A 16310-nucleotide genomic window follows, 5' to 3' on the forward strand; every position below is an offset into this window, starting at 1 on the left:
TGCTGTTGTGTACCCAGATACCTTCATATCTTCCAACTCGCTCTCCCGTTATTCGTTCCTCGTTCTTCGGTAGGAGAGACAAACACACATCAGTTACATCATTGTCTCTATCGTCATCGAAATTGAGAAACATTTCCAATCCCATTCAATCCCATCCCATCCATACCAACCCCAACCCCAACCCCAACCTTCACATTCATTCATTACACACACCAAATATATTTGAACCAGACGATTTGTCTTCAAATCCTCTTCATTTCTCAAAGTATTTGAAAGAGTAAAAGATATGTCATCTCAACATATTCAAACACTCGCATCAATTCAACGCGCGAGGAAAGGATAATTGCGGACACATCCAAAATCTTCGCATATCCACACATTCAATGTTTCTCATACGATTGTCATTCTATTTTGGTCGTGGACCGTTTTGTATCAGAATTGATCTTGAAAGAAGCAACCAAGATTAAGCTCAAGTTCAAGCTCGAGCCGTGTTCAAAACTCGACGACTAGAAACTCTTCTCCACAAGTTCCACAAGTCCCCAAGTCAAAATCTATTTATTTCCTTACTTTTTTCTTTTTCGGAGTAAGAACAAGCGTAAAGTCTGTGAAGCTTTAGTTTAAGCTTCTGTCACCTTGTGCGTCAACTTGTCTCAAGTTCGCGTCGACTTCCGTCTTGTATTTCATTTTGGAGTGGGACAGGAAAGATTTCGAATATTTGACTAACAATTCATCTGAAGCGAAAAGAAGATCGGTAGAAGAACCTCTTTCATCAAACGTCTCACCATCAACAATACACTCGACAATAACTTCACTTTTTTGAGATTCACGTCAAGGGTCAAGATTCAATCAATCAATAAATAACCTATCCACCTCGATTTTAAAACGTCAAGAACGTTAATGTGCCGACTTTCCTAACCCGCACCAGCTTCCATATCTGACGTCCGAGAATCTGCCAAGAAATTAAGCCGCGTAACTTCATCAAGAACAGAAACACGAGAGGATATATCTTGAATTCACGAGTCAATTGATTTGGATAGCCCGATTACGATCTGACATTGAGCAGACTTTATCTGCCATAATTTACTTCATCTACAAACACAATCGATAATCAATTACTTAATCCATACTCCTCCATGGAGACCTACCACGGACATGTACGCACTCCTGCGGATGCGATTAAGTTATTCGAAGCCTGCCGACTTGGTCTATTACCTCGAGTACAAAGAAGACTATCGGAGAAGGAGAGACAATCCATAAAGGCTGGATCAGTATTTGTTTGGGATGAAAGGGAAGCTGGAATGCGAAGATGGACTGACGGGAAATCATGGAGCGCAAGCAGAGTCTCGGGGAGCTTTTTAACATATCGGGAGATGGAAGGAAAGAGAGGAGGTGGTCAATTCGTACCACCGCCAGCACGGAGAATGGCAGGAAAGACACCGGACAGTGGAAAGGGTAGCGACGACGATCAAGATATGGACGGAGATGGACCAGACGGGTACCGGTATAAACCTGATGGGTTGATGAAACAATCCTTCAGTATCACGACTTCTACTGGACATCATCTTCATTTAATCAGCTACTACTTCTCGCGACATCATCCAAATGCTCCCGAGCTTCCACAGCCTACAAGTGACCCACAACTTCAGCGAATTGTCCCTGAAAAGGGCATGTATCCAGAATCCACAGTTCATGAAGCTCAGGGTCCAGCTATCACCAGAGCGCCAATGCAACAAGGTCCTTATATGCAACAACCACATCCACATATGCATCAATCTCAACATCGAGTTTCATATGGGTATCCTTCGGGATATGGTCCATGGCCACCATCGCCGGTTTCTACTCCTCCATATCATCCTCAACAGATGTATTCATCACAGCTTCCTCCGCCACCACCTGGGTCGATGCATCCTTCCCCTTATCACATGGCACCGGGACCTCCACATACATCTCCTTACCAATCTCACCAGTATAGTCCTCATCACCATCCTAGTCACGCTCCTGGCATGATGGCGCATGGTCCACCACAACCAACAGTATATGATCGACCTCCACCACCTCTCTCAAACACCTCTTTGCCACCACCTCCCCCACACAACTATCAAAACGGTGCTCCTCAGCCACATCGCCCAGCCTATCGTCCCAGTCCTCAAGCTGAACATGCCAGAATACAAGCTGAACAGCATGCACTGATGGCTCAAAGAGCGTTACAAACAAGTGGAATGATTGATCCAAGATTGGCCCAGGCGCCGCCACTTCCCCCAGTTAATATCGGACCCAACGGGGTTCAAAGAACAACTACTCCACCAAGGCAGGCAACAATTTCCCCGGCTCACACACCAAAGAGTCTCCATGAACAATCAGCCAATTCTCCAAATGGAACACCAAATGGAATTAGTAAATCAGAGGCTCAAACAAAGCCATCTATCTCGAGTCTTGTTCATAACACCGATTCAGCTTGTGTCCTAGAGGATAACAAATCGAACAGTGGCAATACTTCCAGACCCGGATCAACTAGTCCAAGGCAAAATGAAAAGGTTGAATCAAAGATAGATGAGGAAAAGAAGGCTTCGGGTGTTGCGAGTGGGGCATCAGAAATCGGAAAATTAAACGCTGGAATTTCTGCCGCAGGACTTGGATGTAATGAAAGGGAAGATCGAAGAGCCATAAGTGTCTTGGATCGAAAATTTATGATCTAGAGGGAGAGGGGTATGGATGGCATTAGGGGCATGAATATTTGGCGTGCAAAATTATAGGAAAGGAGAGATTTGGAGGGTCAGGCAATAATGGCGTTAGGTATGATGAGCGGAGTTTTGCGTTTCAGGAATGATATCCCATACTTTCGTTTTTTTTGGTTTCGTTTTATTGCAGCATACATAGTTTTCATACATTTCTTCTTCTCTGTACAAATTTAGATGAACATTCAGGCTTTCTTCATAATGGATGGAATAAGCAAAGGGGTATGGCTCGGTGGTTATTTTGTCTGTGGATGGTTTAAAGTTCCATTACATTGCATTGCTATGGAGTTTACTTTGGCTACTTCTCTTCCGTGGTTTCTGAAGAGGAGAGGGAAGGAGATGAGACGAGATGATTAGATGGGATATCATCGACTCATTCTACTTTACATTACATTACATTACTTAGCTAGATTCACATAAATTCAGAGGGAAAAGAAGAAACCATTTTGAACAATTTGGTCTTGTGTCTGTGATAGCTTAATTGAGATGGGATGGGATGAGATGAGATGAGCAGATGTAGTGAGATGAGATGAAACAAAAGAAGAGGACCCCCAAATTCATACGTGTGTGCGTTTGTAGACATGCAAAAGATACTAGAACTCGAGTGAGTTGAGTGTGCGGAATGGAGTGGGGGAAGAGGGAAGAGAGGGAGGGAGCCTAGTACTTGGGTTGGGGGTGATGGGGGTGGTGGGGGTTGTAGAATGAGAGGGGAGGGGAGGGGGCAGGGGTAGGGTGGGATGTATACTGTGCTGCAGATTTGAATATGAATATGAATATGAATATGAATATGAATATGAATATGAATATGAATATGAATATGAATATAAAGTAGAAATGTATATATATATATATATATATATAAGAATTAAAATAAATTAACAAATGAATAAATAAATAAATAAATTATTATACTCGAAGTAACAAAATGTAATATGACGAGATGCGAAAGAATGAGAAGGGATGGGATGGGAAGGGATGATACAATTTATTCTACGATAGGTATCTGGGTAATTTGATTTGATTTGATCCGGTCCCGACACAGTGGTTCACTCATATTCCATATCTTCTGCATACACCCGTGGACATCTAGATATATATAGGTACATGTATACACCATGTCATGTATGATTATAGTATACGCACATTTTATAATGGTGCTACTGTGGGTTTGCTTGCTTGCTTGCTTGCTTGGCGATGTTTGGAGGGTGTGTGGTTGTGTGGTTGGGGAGATGGGATGAATGAGGAGAGTTACCTAAGGTGTGAACTGGAGTTTGGGGATGAGCTGGGGATGATTGCGGATGATGGATTGGTGGATTGGTGGTGTGTGTAGATGTAGATGCAGATGCAGAGGAAGGTGTGGTGGGATGAGATGGGAGGGGAGGGGGATATTGGTAGGTTGGATATTTTAAGGTTGTGTGTGCATGTTTTTCTTTGGGGATGAGAGGGGAAGAGAAGAAGGATGGATAATGGAGGGAGGGGGAGGGGTCTCTAATGGTATGTGCAGATGGATGGTTTCTGTTTTGGATGGATGGAATGGTAGGGTAGCGAATGTGTGGATATGGATTGTAATGCAGAGATTTGCGGCGTGGTTGCTGGTGTAGGTGGGTATGTATAGGTAGGTACTTGTATGTAACGTGGAATTGTATCTTACATAATGTACTAGATAGGAAGAGAACTGAAAAGAGGAGAAGACGAAAGAAAGTGGAGAGGAGTTATTTTTAAATTTGTGTTTTAATTATTATTCTATTACTCTACCTCTCTACCCAAGACTCTGGTAATCAACGATTCGATTGTGTATGAGATGAGATGAGATGGTTTGATAATTCATCAAGTTGTAGGAATAGCACATATAGATATAACATAATGAAACGTGAGATGGAATGGGATGGGATGAGACAAGAGCCTCAAGAAATTAAGTCAATTCTGATCTTGTCTCATCTCATCTCATTCCATCTCATCTGACCTCCTCTATTCTCCCCCCAAATTTTCGGACGGCTACTTGGTCCTGGCCGAGTACCTACCAAGGTCTATCAATCAAATCAGCATTTCGTCACCGAATCTCACCCTTCGGTGAGCGTCACTTGCATCCGTGGTATCTAAAGAGCCTAAAACCGGGTGCGTATGTACGTAAACACAAACATAAACAAGCATACTCGTACACACACTTATGTTCCATAAACGAGGTATCTCGCTCCATTCTAAGACTCTCGACATAGCACATACCCTGCATCTCTCTACTCCGTAGAAAGATGAATCTAGGCCACACTCCATCTCTTGTCTGCAGATCCTAGATGTCAGGGACGGATAGATAGGAATCCGATCCGCATGATATTCTGCACGCATATCCGATTAAGTCTGCTTTTTTTATTCCGCCCCAACAGTCCCATGAGATTGAAATTAACAATAACCTACTCGTGGATATATTTTGGGAGGGTGGTATGCATGCAGTATATGCACACCGTATGTAAACTTGGCACTTGGCAGGGGCATGAACCGATTTGATTTCTCAGGTTGGAGAAGAAATGATTAGAATACAGAATGTTTGAGTGACATATCTGGCTCATCTAAAAATCTTACCATGACCAACAATTGGCAAAAATGACAAATCTAACCGAGCTACATCTCGAAAAAGAAGGGCAGACAAGCCAAGGTACTGCAAATGCAGACGAGAAGAAGCAAGCAGTCAAGTGAGTAAGCGAGAAAAGGATTTTCATAAAGAAAAAGCGGAGTGAATGGATGGTGGCGGTTGTACAGATATGCAACAATGAGGCGCGTTTAAATTTGAGCCTAGGAACATCATCCGGATACGCAATTTCAGATAGTGAGGAGAGAAAACAAGGTTTTCTCTATTTTTCCATTTGAAGATAGATTCCCCGTGAAAATTTCCACACGCTAAACTTCTTCAACGGCTGTGGTGGCATGGTGGCTGTAATGGTAAGAAAGAGGGTGTGCTTCAAAGCCTGCAACATACGCCAACTGTGCAGATGTGAGCATGCGAGCACGGAAGCGAGGTAAGAAAGGCGTAATGATATGGTAAACTGAGACCCCAACTTTGGGGTGCTGAGTAAAGACAGGGGGTGGTGCATAAGGTGTGGGTGGAGAGTTCGAGGTAGTATTGGGAAGTTCTTTGGGAAGAGCAGGCAGGGAATAAGGATGGATAGTAACATTGGACGAGGTGACGAATAGGAATTTTATTTCGAAACTATCACTCAATTTGCGGATTTTGGGAGAAACACAAAGGAGGATTTCTTATCAAAATAAGCTCGCGTAAAACAAGAATATAATAAATGTAACTTTCCTTCAACGTCAAACTTGACTTGAAGTCGAGACAAACGTGTGCATGCGGGGTCGTGGCGCTTAATTCTCAGCCTACAAAGCGCAGCGCCTGCCTGCCCACCTTAAACCCACGCCGAGTTACATAGCTACCCAAGAGGCACTGCAAAACACAACGTGTTGCGTGTCGGTCGAAATTACCCAAACTAGCCATCCGGGATCGTCAGTTCATGTTCCAGATTGCGCTTCGGCGCTTGTCTAAGGCTGGCGGATAAATTAAAATAATATGCTCTTTCGATTTTTATACTTTCAAAACTATCGAGGCTATGCTTTAACGACGTATCGGAAGTTGTTAATCACATAGGTAGTCTAGCAACCCAAAATGGGTGAATTCCCTGGCTCTTCCGTATCTCCATCACATCTGATATATCTATCGATGGATCCTCTCACATCTCAGATCTTGGCAGCCTATAGGAAGTTACCCTATTCCCTGTGTTGTTGGCATTCGGTTGGATTTCCGAAATTCCATTATTTCGACATCGACCTAGGTAGTCTTGACCATTGGAAAGTAGGCTTCATCTCATACACCGGCGTGATATTCGTTGGTCACTGAAGCAAGGGGATTCAGAATCTGGTGAATCGATATCTTGAATTCGAGGGGTATCGGTGACTTTGCGTGAGGGCTTTTTCTTCGATGTGACGATATGTTAGATGCTACTCTTGCAGTGCACAATCACCAACTGATATGAATGCAGTGCTACACACTTCAACCAGAATATTCACGCCCTTTTCAATTTCCAAACCATTTAAGTGCTTCTATTGTTGTTATGAAAATAATGGAGAGTATTTAATGCGAAAAAAAAAGAAAGAAAAAAACCGGCGACACTAAAGTTCAGTAATGAAACTCAGATAGGTATTGAAACGAATCTTTACTTCTGGGCTCTGTAAACAACCAGGTATAGAGAACCCGGCCAAATTGATCCACTCGTTCCGTTAACTAGGTATGAACTTTAACTTGACACAAACTTCTATACATAGCCCGCAAACTTTATGCGGGCATCTACTGTACCTCTGAAATGAGAACGCGACCTTTTACAATCGATTTGTCAAATTCAAATTCAAATGACCTGTGAATAGATAATCATACATCATTTCCGTGGCCCGCCGAAAGCTCGAGCTGGGGGCCAGGGGCATGCACATGCGAATGAGGCTGGAATCAGAATGAATCTTGTTGAAGATTCGGATGTGCAACACCTGGAGTTAAATACACTGTTGTAGTTTGGGGGCACACGTTCGCAATTATGGTTTCGGTGAAGATTTGCGGTAAGTTTTCAGTTATGTGGGGAGGATTCTAACTTGACATCTTAGTCAAGCGCTTTCAATTTGTATCATTTAAGGGAAAAGAGCGGTTGAGGGTTTGTTGATTAGTTGGTTGAAAGCTAAGTAGTGGAGAGGATGGCGGCGAGCAAACAACGTCATATGACATTTCGCAAGGAGGCGAAGCTGACTTTGTAGCGATTATGCTGAAGTTGATGTAGACAAGCATCATCCGAAGATGACATCATCACTAGAGTGTATTCGTAGAGTGAAAAGATGCACTGAATTGTAATACTTCTTGCCTCTCAGGTCGCCTACAGCGAGGCATTTTCCTGTTGTCAAGAGATTGTCGCTGCATGAATTAGTGATCTCATGTCATGAATCTTTCTATTCCCATGATACCCACTATAATCGTGTCGATCGGGCTTCCCTAAGAAAGCCTCGTGGCAAAGCTATCTCGAGGTTGCTGATCCTCGCCTTGAAACCACTTTGCGCCATGTTGATTCATTTCAGCAATCGCATCTCCCAACCCACCTTGGAAATGCGACTATCTCTCTGATATTATGGACACCAGAAAGATACCCTAGCAATCTATCGAATCCCAAGCCGAACCCTCCATGAGGTACGCTTCCCCATCGCCTCAGTTCTGCGTACCATTTCAAGGAACCGAATTCTTCTTCCCCTGCATCACCTCGTAACATACCATTCGCTCGCATTGCAGAGATGAGTTCTGGCAATCTATACTCACGCATAGATCCACCTACAACTTCACATGCTTCTGGAACTAGAAGATCAAAGCACTGGACAGTCTCCTGCGTTCCTCCTGCACGCAAATTTTCTGAAGATAGCATATAAAACGGTTTGATGCTTTTTGGATAGTCTGTTACGAAAACAGGCGATCCAAGTCCGACCTTATTGGCGATATATCGCTCGTGTTCAGCTTGAAGACCTGAACCCCAAGCAGGAGGATGTTCAAAAGTTTGGCCACTATTTTCAAGTTCTTCGATTGCTTGCGCATAAGTGATCCGCGGCCAGGGCCCCTTCATCATACCTTCCCATCTTCGAGTCAATTCATGTCTTCTGCTTATTGTATCTTTCTCCTCATCTCCGCTTCGCTTCGATTCCAATATTTCTCTACCGACTTGAGTAGAATATAGTTTCGTTGTCAAATGTCTGAGCATATTTTCCACAAGATCCATAATTTCATCCATTTTTTCAACGAAACTGCACTCTGCTTCCAACATGTAGAACTCGCTCAAGTGTCGTGGCGTATCACTTTTCTCGGCTCGAAATGTAGGGGATAGTGTCCATACTCTTCCTACTGATTGGGCCAAAGCCTCCAAGTGTAGTTGACTCGAAACAGTCAAGTATTTTGGCGATCTGAAGAATGTTCCATCATCACCTTTCCCGACTGGTCCTTTATGCGCGCTACCGACCTCAAAAACTTCCCCCGCGCCTTCACAATCCGAAGATGTAATTATAGGAGGATGTGTTTGAACGTAATCCTGTTCAGCAAAGAATTGTGTCAGAGAGGCTATACTTTGCGATCGGAATCGAAGTAATGCTGAATTGAAGGGCGTCCGCGTCCGCAAATGAGGAATGGTGCGGAGGTATTCAGGCGTATGGTATTTGTTCTGTAGCGGAAATGTCTGCCAATCCAATCAGTAGTGATCATCAATAACGACGTATTGCATCCAAGCCTTACATACGGCGGGATCCGCGGCACCTAAAACATCTACTTCAAGCACATGTAATTCATTGCTTTGTGCCTTCTGGTTCGGGGAAGGTTTCCAGTATCCGGTGAGGCGTACAGCTGTACCCGTTGAAAGTCTATCGTACGATTAGGAGTGGAAGAGAACTTGTTTGTATGGTTATCAGACCTTTCAGCTTGTTGCGGAGTAAGAAGAGCTTGTAACGGTTGCACACTTGAGCCATCGCCAATTGAAGCAAACGATATCTTTTTTTGGTTCCTAATTGAACGAATAAAGCCATTGACATTGACTTGAACCTCATCTACATTTTCGGGAGATGTTCCAAGTAATTTCGCAACAGATAATTGGGAAGATCTAATAGGATAAGAAATACTGAAGCTCCTTAATTGAACAAAAGATCGTGCGACATATTTTGATTTTGACAAAAAGCGGGGTTGTACCATTGTTTCTTATTCGATATTCCAGAGGAGCAGGCGACTTGACAAGATCGACAAGATTAATCTTAAAACTCTCCAAGCGGAGTAATTGTGGTTGCCTTTGGTGACTTTGATGTCGTGTCAATCATACATTCTTTTTGATGTTCATGCTTTTCTTCGAGTATCGCATCTGATATTAGAAGACATAGTGGTAAATGAGGGTCGCCGTAGACGCGCGCTAAATGCGGTTCCAAGGAATTAGATAAAGCATTGCCGAACCGAAACGACCCGAGCCGTTGGCTAAGCATTCCCAACTTTCCATCAGATCTGATTCATGATCAATCAACAAACTAAATCGTTAAAAATGTCCACATTGTCAGTTCTAACTAGACAGATTATGGGCCGTGATCTAAGTATATCTATATGTCGAGATCTGGAAACTTTAACCTTCGAATCCTCGTCAGGGGTTCATAGGATTACGAGTCTGGGCGTCGCCAAAAGCAATTCAAAATTGGAGCAAATTTTTCATATTGCTTTCTCACACCACTTGTTTATTCGTTTTTATCATCCCTCAATTTCTCCCAAATGAATTGTATAAACAGGCTTCTACATCAATGATTCCTCTGCCACAGTATACTAAGTGACGAAAGCCTGCCTTACACAACGATTTCTGGAATGTACCCCTATCTGTATAACGTTGTACAGTACCGGTATCCCATTATTACTGTCTATACCCGTTATCATTTTGAACCAGTTCGAACATGCATGGACTAATCTTGTTTCTCATCTGCCCTGACCTAGTCTCAATGGAGAATGACGATAGTTGACAGATCTATTTCTCGCGAATCTTATGTAACCTACAGGATTTGATCAAAAGATCTCTGGGTCGGTCTCCGGTAACATGCATACTTTTTGTCACTTGGTAGCAAGGACTCGGAAGCTGCAACCCATATCATCCGCCTCCAATTCACTGTCGATATGTCTTCAGCTCGGTGGAAATGATCTTGACTCAAAGAGTCTGGACCTAAAAAATCAATCATCAATATGCCTTTTCTTGACTGACAAAAGTTCCGGGAATCTATCAGCTCCAGGTCTGTGATCGAGATCGTGCATCAGGAATGTGGACTAGATCGCGCTCGCAGCATTTACTTTTTTTTTGAACCACATCTCTTGTATCCCTTCGTTTATATATACTTGAGCCATGCCCCTCGTCTTGCTGTCGATTATCGCGGTGAATCGCATCTACTATAGCTTTTAATTTAAGACCTTGCTTCGATATATACCCATCGTTTTTTTATTCCGCCGCTTTGCATTCATCAATTTCTCATTCCGTCTAGATCCTTATCTTTTTATTTCACCTACAAACTCAACATGCCCCCCTCAAAGCCAAAGCCTTCAGAGATCGCCGCTGAGGCGAAGAAAACTTACGTCCCTTATATACGCAGTGCATGCCCGCAGTGGCCAGCTACTTCGTACTTATGCCATTCGGATTCTCTCCGAGATCAGCCAATTAGGGAATCAAGACAGTATACATTTGGTAGGTATTCTAGGGCCTTGGGAAAATCTTAGATTTGGATTTATTGGCTAACGTTTCAAAGCTTTTATGGAACGAGATCCCGTGGATCTAGCTCTTGAATGGACGGCCAGCGAGAATGATCGACCCATTCCAGTCATCATGCCGGCACATGAAAGGCGACCAGGTGGTGATTGGGAAGCTGGTATGCTCTTTCTAATCGGGTGCCTATCTCACTCTAACTCATTTCCTCAGGTGTTATGCAACCGGAAGAATGCTTAGCCAGACGAAGCACTCTATATACTTGCTTAACGACACCAGCATCAGACAACATCACCTCGAATAATTACCCTATTCCCGAACGAGCTGGTATTATCTCTCAGAACGTTGGTAAGTTGACTAGACTCAAATGTGATATTTTGCCTAACAAGCCCAAGTTGTTTTCCGCAATGGACCAGAAAAGTATGAGCCGTGGTCAGAATACAAATGTGAGTTTTCAAAGCATTAACTACGAACTTCTTGTTAACAAATATCTCAGCACTGCCCATAATTTCTGTCCCTACCGTCAAGCGTCCTAAGCTTGATAGCTCAGGCAAAAAGTACTCTTTTAAAACGGAACGGGAATTGATGAAAGCTTCCATTAAGACCGCCTTGCGGATTGCAATTTTCTACGGTTATGATAAGATTGTAATCGGAACGTATGGGCTTGGCCCAGGTTTCAAGAATCCACCAGAAGAAGTTGCAAATATCTGGCGTGAGCTTCTCGTTCGTGACAACGAGTTCAATCAGCAGTTTTCAGCCATCATCTTTGCCTTTGAGCCATGTGAAGGTCCCGGAGGCTCCAGCTCCAGCAGTCCAAGTTCTTCATCAAAAAGTTCAAAGTCATCAAGCTCAAGTAGCAAAACTTGTTTCACTCACGAACTCGAAATTTTCAGGCAGACGTTCAAGCCAGCAAATCTCCATGGCGCGTTCAAGGCTTGAAATTTTTCAACGGTGATCTTTGCTTGGCGTTCTAGGTGGTGCAAAGGGTAATAGCTGTCACGATGCAGGCATGGGTGTATTACATGGTGGCGTTTGTGACGCGACAGGGAATACAGAATTCAGGCCTGGCTTAAGAGCGGTGGGAAAATGTTGGGACTACTTTATCATTTTTTCTGTAGTCAGCTATTCAATTGCGAGACATTATACATACGAATGATTCTTGTTACCTGTTCCTGAGAATACCTGATTACTATACATGGATAAATTGGAAGGTGAGACAAACAGCTGAGGAAAGCTCCTTTAGTGATGGACTATATGGAATATTATACGCCGATTACTTCCTCCAAGGAGGACCAACCAAATCCCATGGCTTGAAATGTAACTCCCTTGGAGAGACCAGACTGATCATCGTTGGACAACTTCGCCTAATGTTGAGTTGACGGATACGGGAATATCTCCGGTCTGTCTTTAATCATTCTTTGAATCAATCATTTGTTTATGCGGGATATCCAATTTCAGTCTTTTTTTATCAGCTCCTAATTCCCAAGACCTGATAAATCTCCGTTCCCAGATATCACATCGTGGTCACAGCATGCGTCAAACGGAGATTTTCCTGCGCCTTCCTTAAAAGAAGACATCCACCCATCAGAAAGCTCAAGTACATTGTTTTGCGGCACCCAACGCAATTATAGTTTCACATCAATATGACATATGTGGCTCCGACCCCAACCAAATATGCAACATCCCGCACGATTCCGCCCCCAACAATACAACTCTCCAGATCTAGTACGACGTCCAGACACGGCCGAGCCTACTTCTCGGGCCCTCTACTTTGTCTCTCCTTGCAATGTGCAACGACGTTCGACCAAATCTGCGGATCCTGCATTGCGTAACTATTATCCGTATTGCTTTAGTCAATTGGTATGCATGTTCCCTACGTTACACGGCACTGTTCTGGAAGAAGAACGCTCGAATCGTGGAGGGGATTTGATCGGATCTGAAAAGAGATGTCAAGGCTGCGGGCCGCAAGTGCAGTGTTACACGCGAGATATCGGCAATCGAAATCTCTGTACCTGTACCACTAAAGGTTGAGAAAATGTGGAGAGGTGAGATTGATGGAGATTCGACGTCACAGATAGATTTGGGAAAATGCGTTGAGGTGGGACCGTGGGACGAATATGATCATGTGAAATGATTGGTCTCGTTGGTACGCCGCTAGGAGAATATTTATTGGTATTGGTATCACGATGAATCTTTTCCGGGTCTTGAATTAGGAGTTTTCTATCACAGCTGCATAATATGACGGATCGGAAATGTTGTGCAGCGTGAGAGAATATTGTTGTGGCATGATCTCGAGAAGGACTGACTGACACAGTAAACGAGGGGGTACATCCATTCGGCCCCCAATATTACCGTTCCTGGAAACTTGAATCAAGGAGAAACATGTCACAATTTGTAACCACATATGACGTTGGCTATTTCTTAGAAGTCTGGAAAAAAAATTCATTTGATTGTGGGCTTTCAGTCGAACACCCAATATTGTTTTCTCAGTCCGTCGAGCCACTTCATGAAAGCTTTAACCTCAGGATTAACATTCCAGATTCAGCTCCAAATTCGACTACTGATCTAACTGATCTAATCTATAGCCCAAACGTTCGTTTTCCGATGTCACAAAGGCTCGGCCCGAGTTCTCATGCCAGCCTCAAATGCCAGTCATGGCCATGCTGGTGCCGACTCGGGCTTAATCTTTCGGGCGACTTTGGTGGTACAAAATCTTCCCGATCACAGTAACCTGGATGTTTGACCTCTTTGTACTCTTGCATATGATGTTGATTGTGCTGCGGACATTTCTTCTCCCAAAAGTAGCCGGTTAATGTGGCTAAATCGTGGGCAGACAGTTTGCACGTAGATACACATTTGCTGTTGCTCTCTTTTTGCTTTTCTTAGTTCTGAAAGTTGTGAGATATCTTGTAATGTAATGCTTGGATTGTTTTAAAGAGAAAGGTTGTACCATCTGGAACTTCTTATCATTTGTAGAGCACAAGCCGTGTCCAAATGATTCTTCACGCAACTGCTTTGACAATGTTCTTTGTTCGTGATTCATACTATGTTATTGTCTGAGACTTGTTTTCTTTGATAAAAAAGCTTTTTCATTGTTCTCTATTTCTAAAAATAAGCCCACTTGCAAGCGAAGAAAGAGTTATCGATCTCCGGGTGAGCATGCCGGTTTCTGCATTATCTCCAAACAATGAACATCAGAGACACGTGTAACGGAGATAACTCCATTGCCTTCGTTAGATTCTAGAACCCCCTTTCCTTGAGAACGTGTGATATTTTTTTGTAATCTAATGACTAGAAAAGGAACACGATTCTTAGCATGCTTTCCCATAGCCTTCAGATTCTTCCCAGAACTTTGTCGATTCACAAGTAACTTGCATATTTCCTCCTCCGTCTTGAAATCTCGGTCATCGCATAAGATATGTGCCTTCTCGAAATCAGATATTGCATCACATGCAAAAGTCGGACCAGCGTGCGCTTCGTTCCTCCGAATCCGGCCTTAAAAGTATTCGTACCGGAAGTCAAACAGATACCGGTATGCTGTTCCAAATGCACCAGTCTCCCGACGAAAAATCGAATGCCAACGAACGAAGATCCATTCATGAGACGATGATAGGATATATAGCATGAGATTCTATGAATAGCTGGCGATTGATGGTTCCAGTTGCAAAGAATGAATAGGAAGGGATCACGAAATCACACTATCGATCATGATATGAGTAGCCCTTGGAAAATGATCAGTACTCCAACTCATGTGGTCATGGAGTCATTATGAATGGCAAGGGGGGCAATTGTGCAGGAACAGCCTCTCGACTCTCGAAGAACACGGCTCTCCATCGTTAGCAAGGGATGCGCATACACGCCTGGAAATTAAATTTCAAGCAGTGAAGTAGAGACTGCTTTAAAATTCATCAACACTTTAAGCTCTCTGCTTAGTGCACCTAGATCACATACGAATTAATGAACAAGTTCAAAACAAACCCCTTCTTCAATCTATATAAACCCCTCATTCCTTCTGTTCCTATCCTTTCTATTTTCTTATCAGCATTCCTAAATTCACAGAAATCAGAAACGCATCCCGAATCATCAAAGCGAATTTCAGAAGCCCCAACCCAAAGATCACAATCATGAATTACTTTTTCATGATGATCTTCCTCTTCCTCGCAATCGACAGCCTCACAGCAGCGATCACCGCTCAAGAGCGACACGACCGAACCCACGACATCTTCACCTTCTACCACCACGACGTCGGTGCCGAATTGAAGCCCCACCACTTCATTCTCGACCTCAATTGCCACGTCGTAGCCACCTCACACCCAACCACAATCAAACTCTCTTGTGCTCTCGAAAGCACTAGACGAGTACACGAGTCCGACAACAACCCCGTCGATTTCCAAATCCATTTCCAATCCAAAGGAGTCCCGACCTTTCGCAATGGACGCATGATTCGACCGACAATTCTTCAACCTTTCACAATTTTACATTCGTATGTTCCTCAAGGAGAGGAGCGGATTGCCATGGAGGTGGCATGTTTGAAGACTCATCGGGAATGGCTTCACGGACAAGCTCAAGCGGATATTTCATGCGATGTTTTGAAGGTGGAAGCAGTGGATACACGAGGTGAGGCCAAGCAATGACGACTCTTTTCTTTTGGCGACAAAATGAGGTGCGGTTGAGTGGAGCTGAGAATTGATGATTTATTTCCTTTTGTTCCGTCATTGTCAACACCTAAAATACCAGTCATTTCACTAAAAAAACTTCACCCCTTAAATAAAATTTGATTACTCCATTACAAAAACCGTCCAATAAACTATATGCAAATATATCGATATCAAATTAGCCATCAGAAATTCAACAGCAACTCATCATCAAATCTACACAGTGAATATTGCCTCTCATGTGATGCACCACGTATCGCTTAATTTCGCGAGAAGAGAAATAGACCTTGCAATTGAAAAAGATAAGGCGAATGTCAAAATTGTATATTTTCCTGCGATACCTTTTAATACTCGCGCTCTTCAAAATTATTCAAGATCTCAATTCAAACAATCCTCCAATTCCAGACTTGTGAGCTAGTTAGTTTCTCAAATTTCGTGGGGTGTTTGACTTAACACTCGTCTCTCACTGTGTGTGACAATGGATATATTTTCAGACAAAGCATACCCTGGCACATACGACCATAGACTGAAGAGAATTGGGCATCCCGTCCGCTCTGCCATACACAAGCTTCAGATCGGTGGATTAGTAGTTGGGTGGGTGACCACCAGCGAATCCCCACTGTTGTATGTCTTTTTGCAAAACATTT

At 43.3% G+C, this 16310-nt stretch overlaps 5 protein-coding genes across 5 annotated transcripts; 3 read left to right on the top strand and 2 right to left on the bottom strand.

The window, feature by feature from the left end:
- Positions 1–1133: 1133 nt before the first annotated feature.
- EAE98_000175 (uncharacterized protein) lies at positions 1134–2696 on the top strand (the record flags this gene model as incomplete). Its single annotated transcript, XM_038947793.1, has 1 exon — positions 1134–2696. The coding sequence occupies one exon, from the start codon at positions 1134–1136 to the stop codon at positions 2694–2696; it is 1563 nt and encodes a 520-aa protein (XP_038815470.1).
- A 4112-nt stretch (positions 2697–6808) lies between these two features.
- EAE98_000176 (uncharacterized protein) lies at positions 6809–7823 on the bottom strand (the record flags this gene model as incomplete). Its single annotated transcript, XM_038947794.1, has 2 exons — positions 6809–7677; positions 7732–7823. The coding sequence occupies 2 exons, from the start codon at positions 7821–7823 to the stop codon at positions 7554–7556; spliced, it is 216 nt and encodes a 71-aa protein (XP_038815471.1). The 3' UTR covers positions 6809–7553.
- An 11-nt stretch (positions 7824–7834) lies between these two features.
- On the bottom strand, positions 7835–9611 carry EAE98_000177 (uncharacterized protein; the record flags this gene model as incomplete). Its single annotated transcript, XM_038947795.1, has 3 exons — positions 9206–9611; positions 9035–9155; positions 7835–8974 (listed from the first exon to the last, which is right to left on the bottom strand). The coding sequence occupies exons 1-3, from the start codon at positions 9478–9480 to the stop codon at positions 7835–7837; spliced, it is 1536 nt and encodes a 511-aa protein (XP_038815472.1). The 5' UTR covers positions 9481–9611.
- A 179-nt stretch (positions 9612–9790) lies between these two features.
- Positions 9791–12142, top strand: EAE98_000178 (uncharacterized protein). The gene is made up of 5 exons (XM_038947796.1): positions 9791–10990; positions 11052–11171; positions 11222–11356; positions 11404–11454; positions 11505–12142. The coding sequence occupies exons 1-5, from the start codon at positions 10825–10827 to the stop codon at positions 11945–11947; spliced, it is 915 nt and encodes a 304-aa protein (XP_038815473.1). The 5' UTR covers positions 9791–10824; the 3' UTR covers positions 11948–12142.
- Positions 12143–15132: 2990 nt separating this feature from the next.
- On the top strand, positions 15133–15642 carry EAE98_000179 (uncharacterized protein; the record flags this gene model as incomplete). The annotated part of the gene is made up of 1 exon (XM_038947797.1): positions 15133–15642. The coding sequence occupies one exon, from the start codon at positions 15133–15135 to the stop codon at positions 15640–15642; it is 510 nt and encodes a 169-aa protein (XP_038815474.1).
- Positions 15643–16310: the final 668 nt, after the last annotated feature.

Source organism: Botrytis deweyae (genome assembly GCF_014898535.1).
Source record: "Botrytis deweyae strain B1 chromosome Unknown BDEW_001, whole genome shotgun sequence".
NCBI classification, from domain to species: domain Eukaryota; kingdom Fungi; phylum Ascomycota; class Leotiomycetes; order Helotiales; family Sclerotiniaceae; genus Botrytis; species Botrytis deweyae.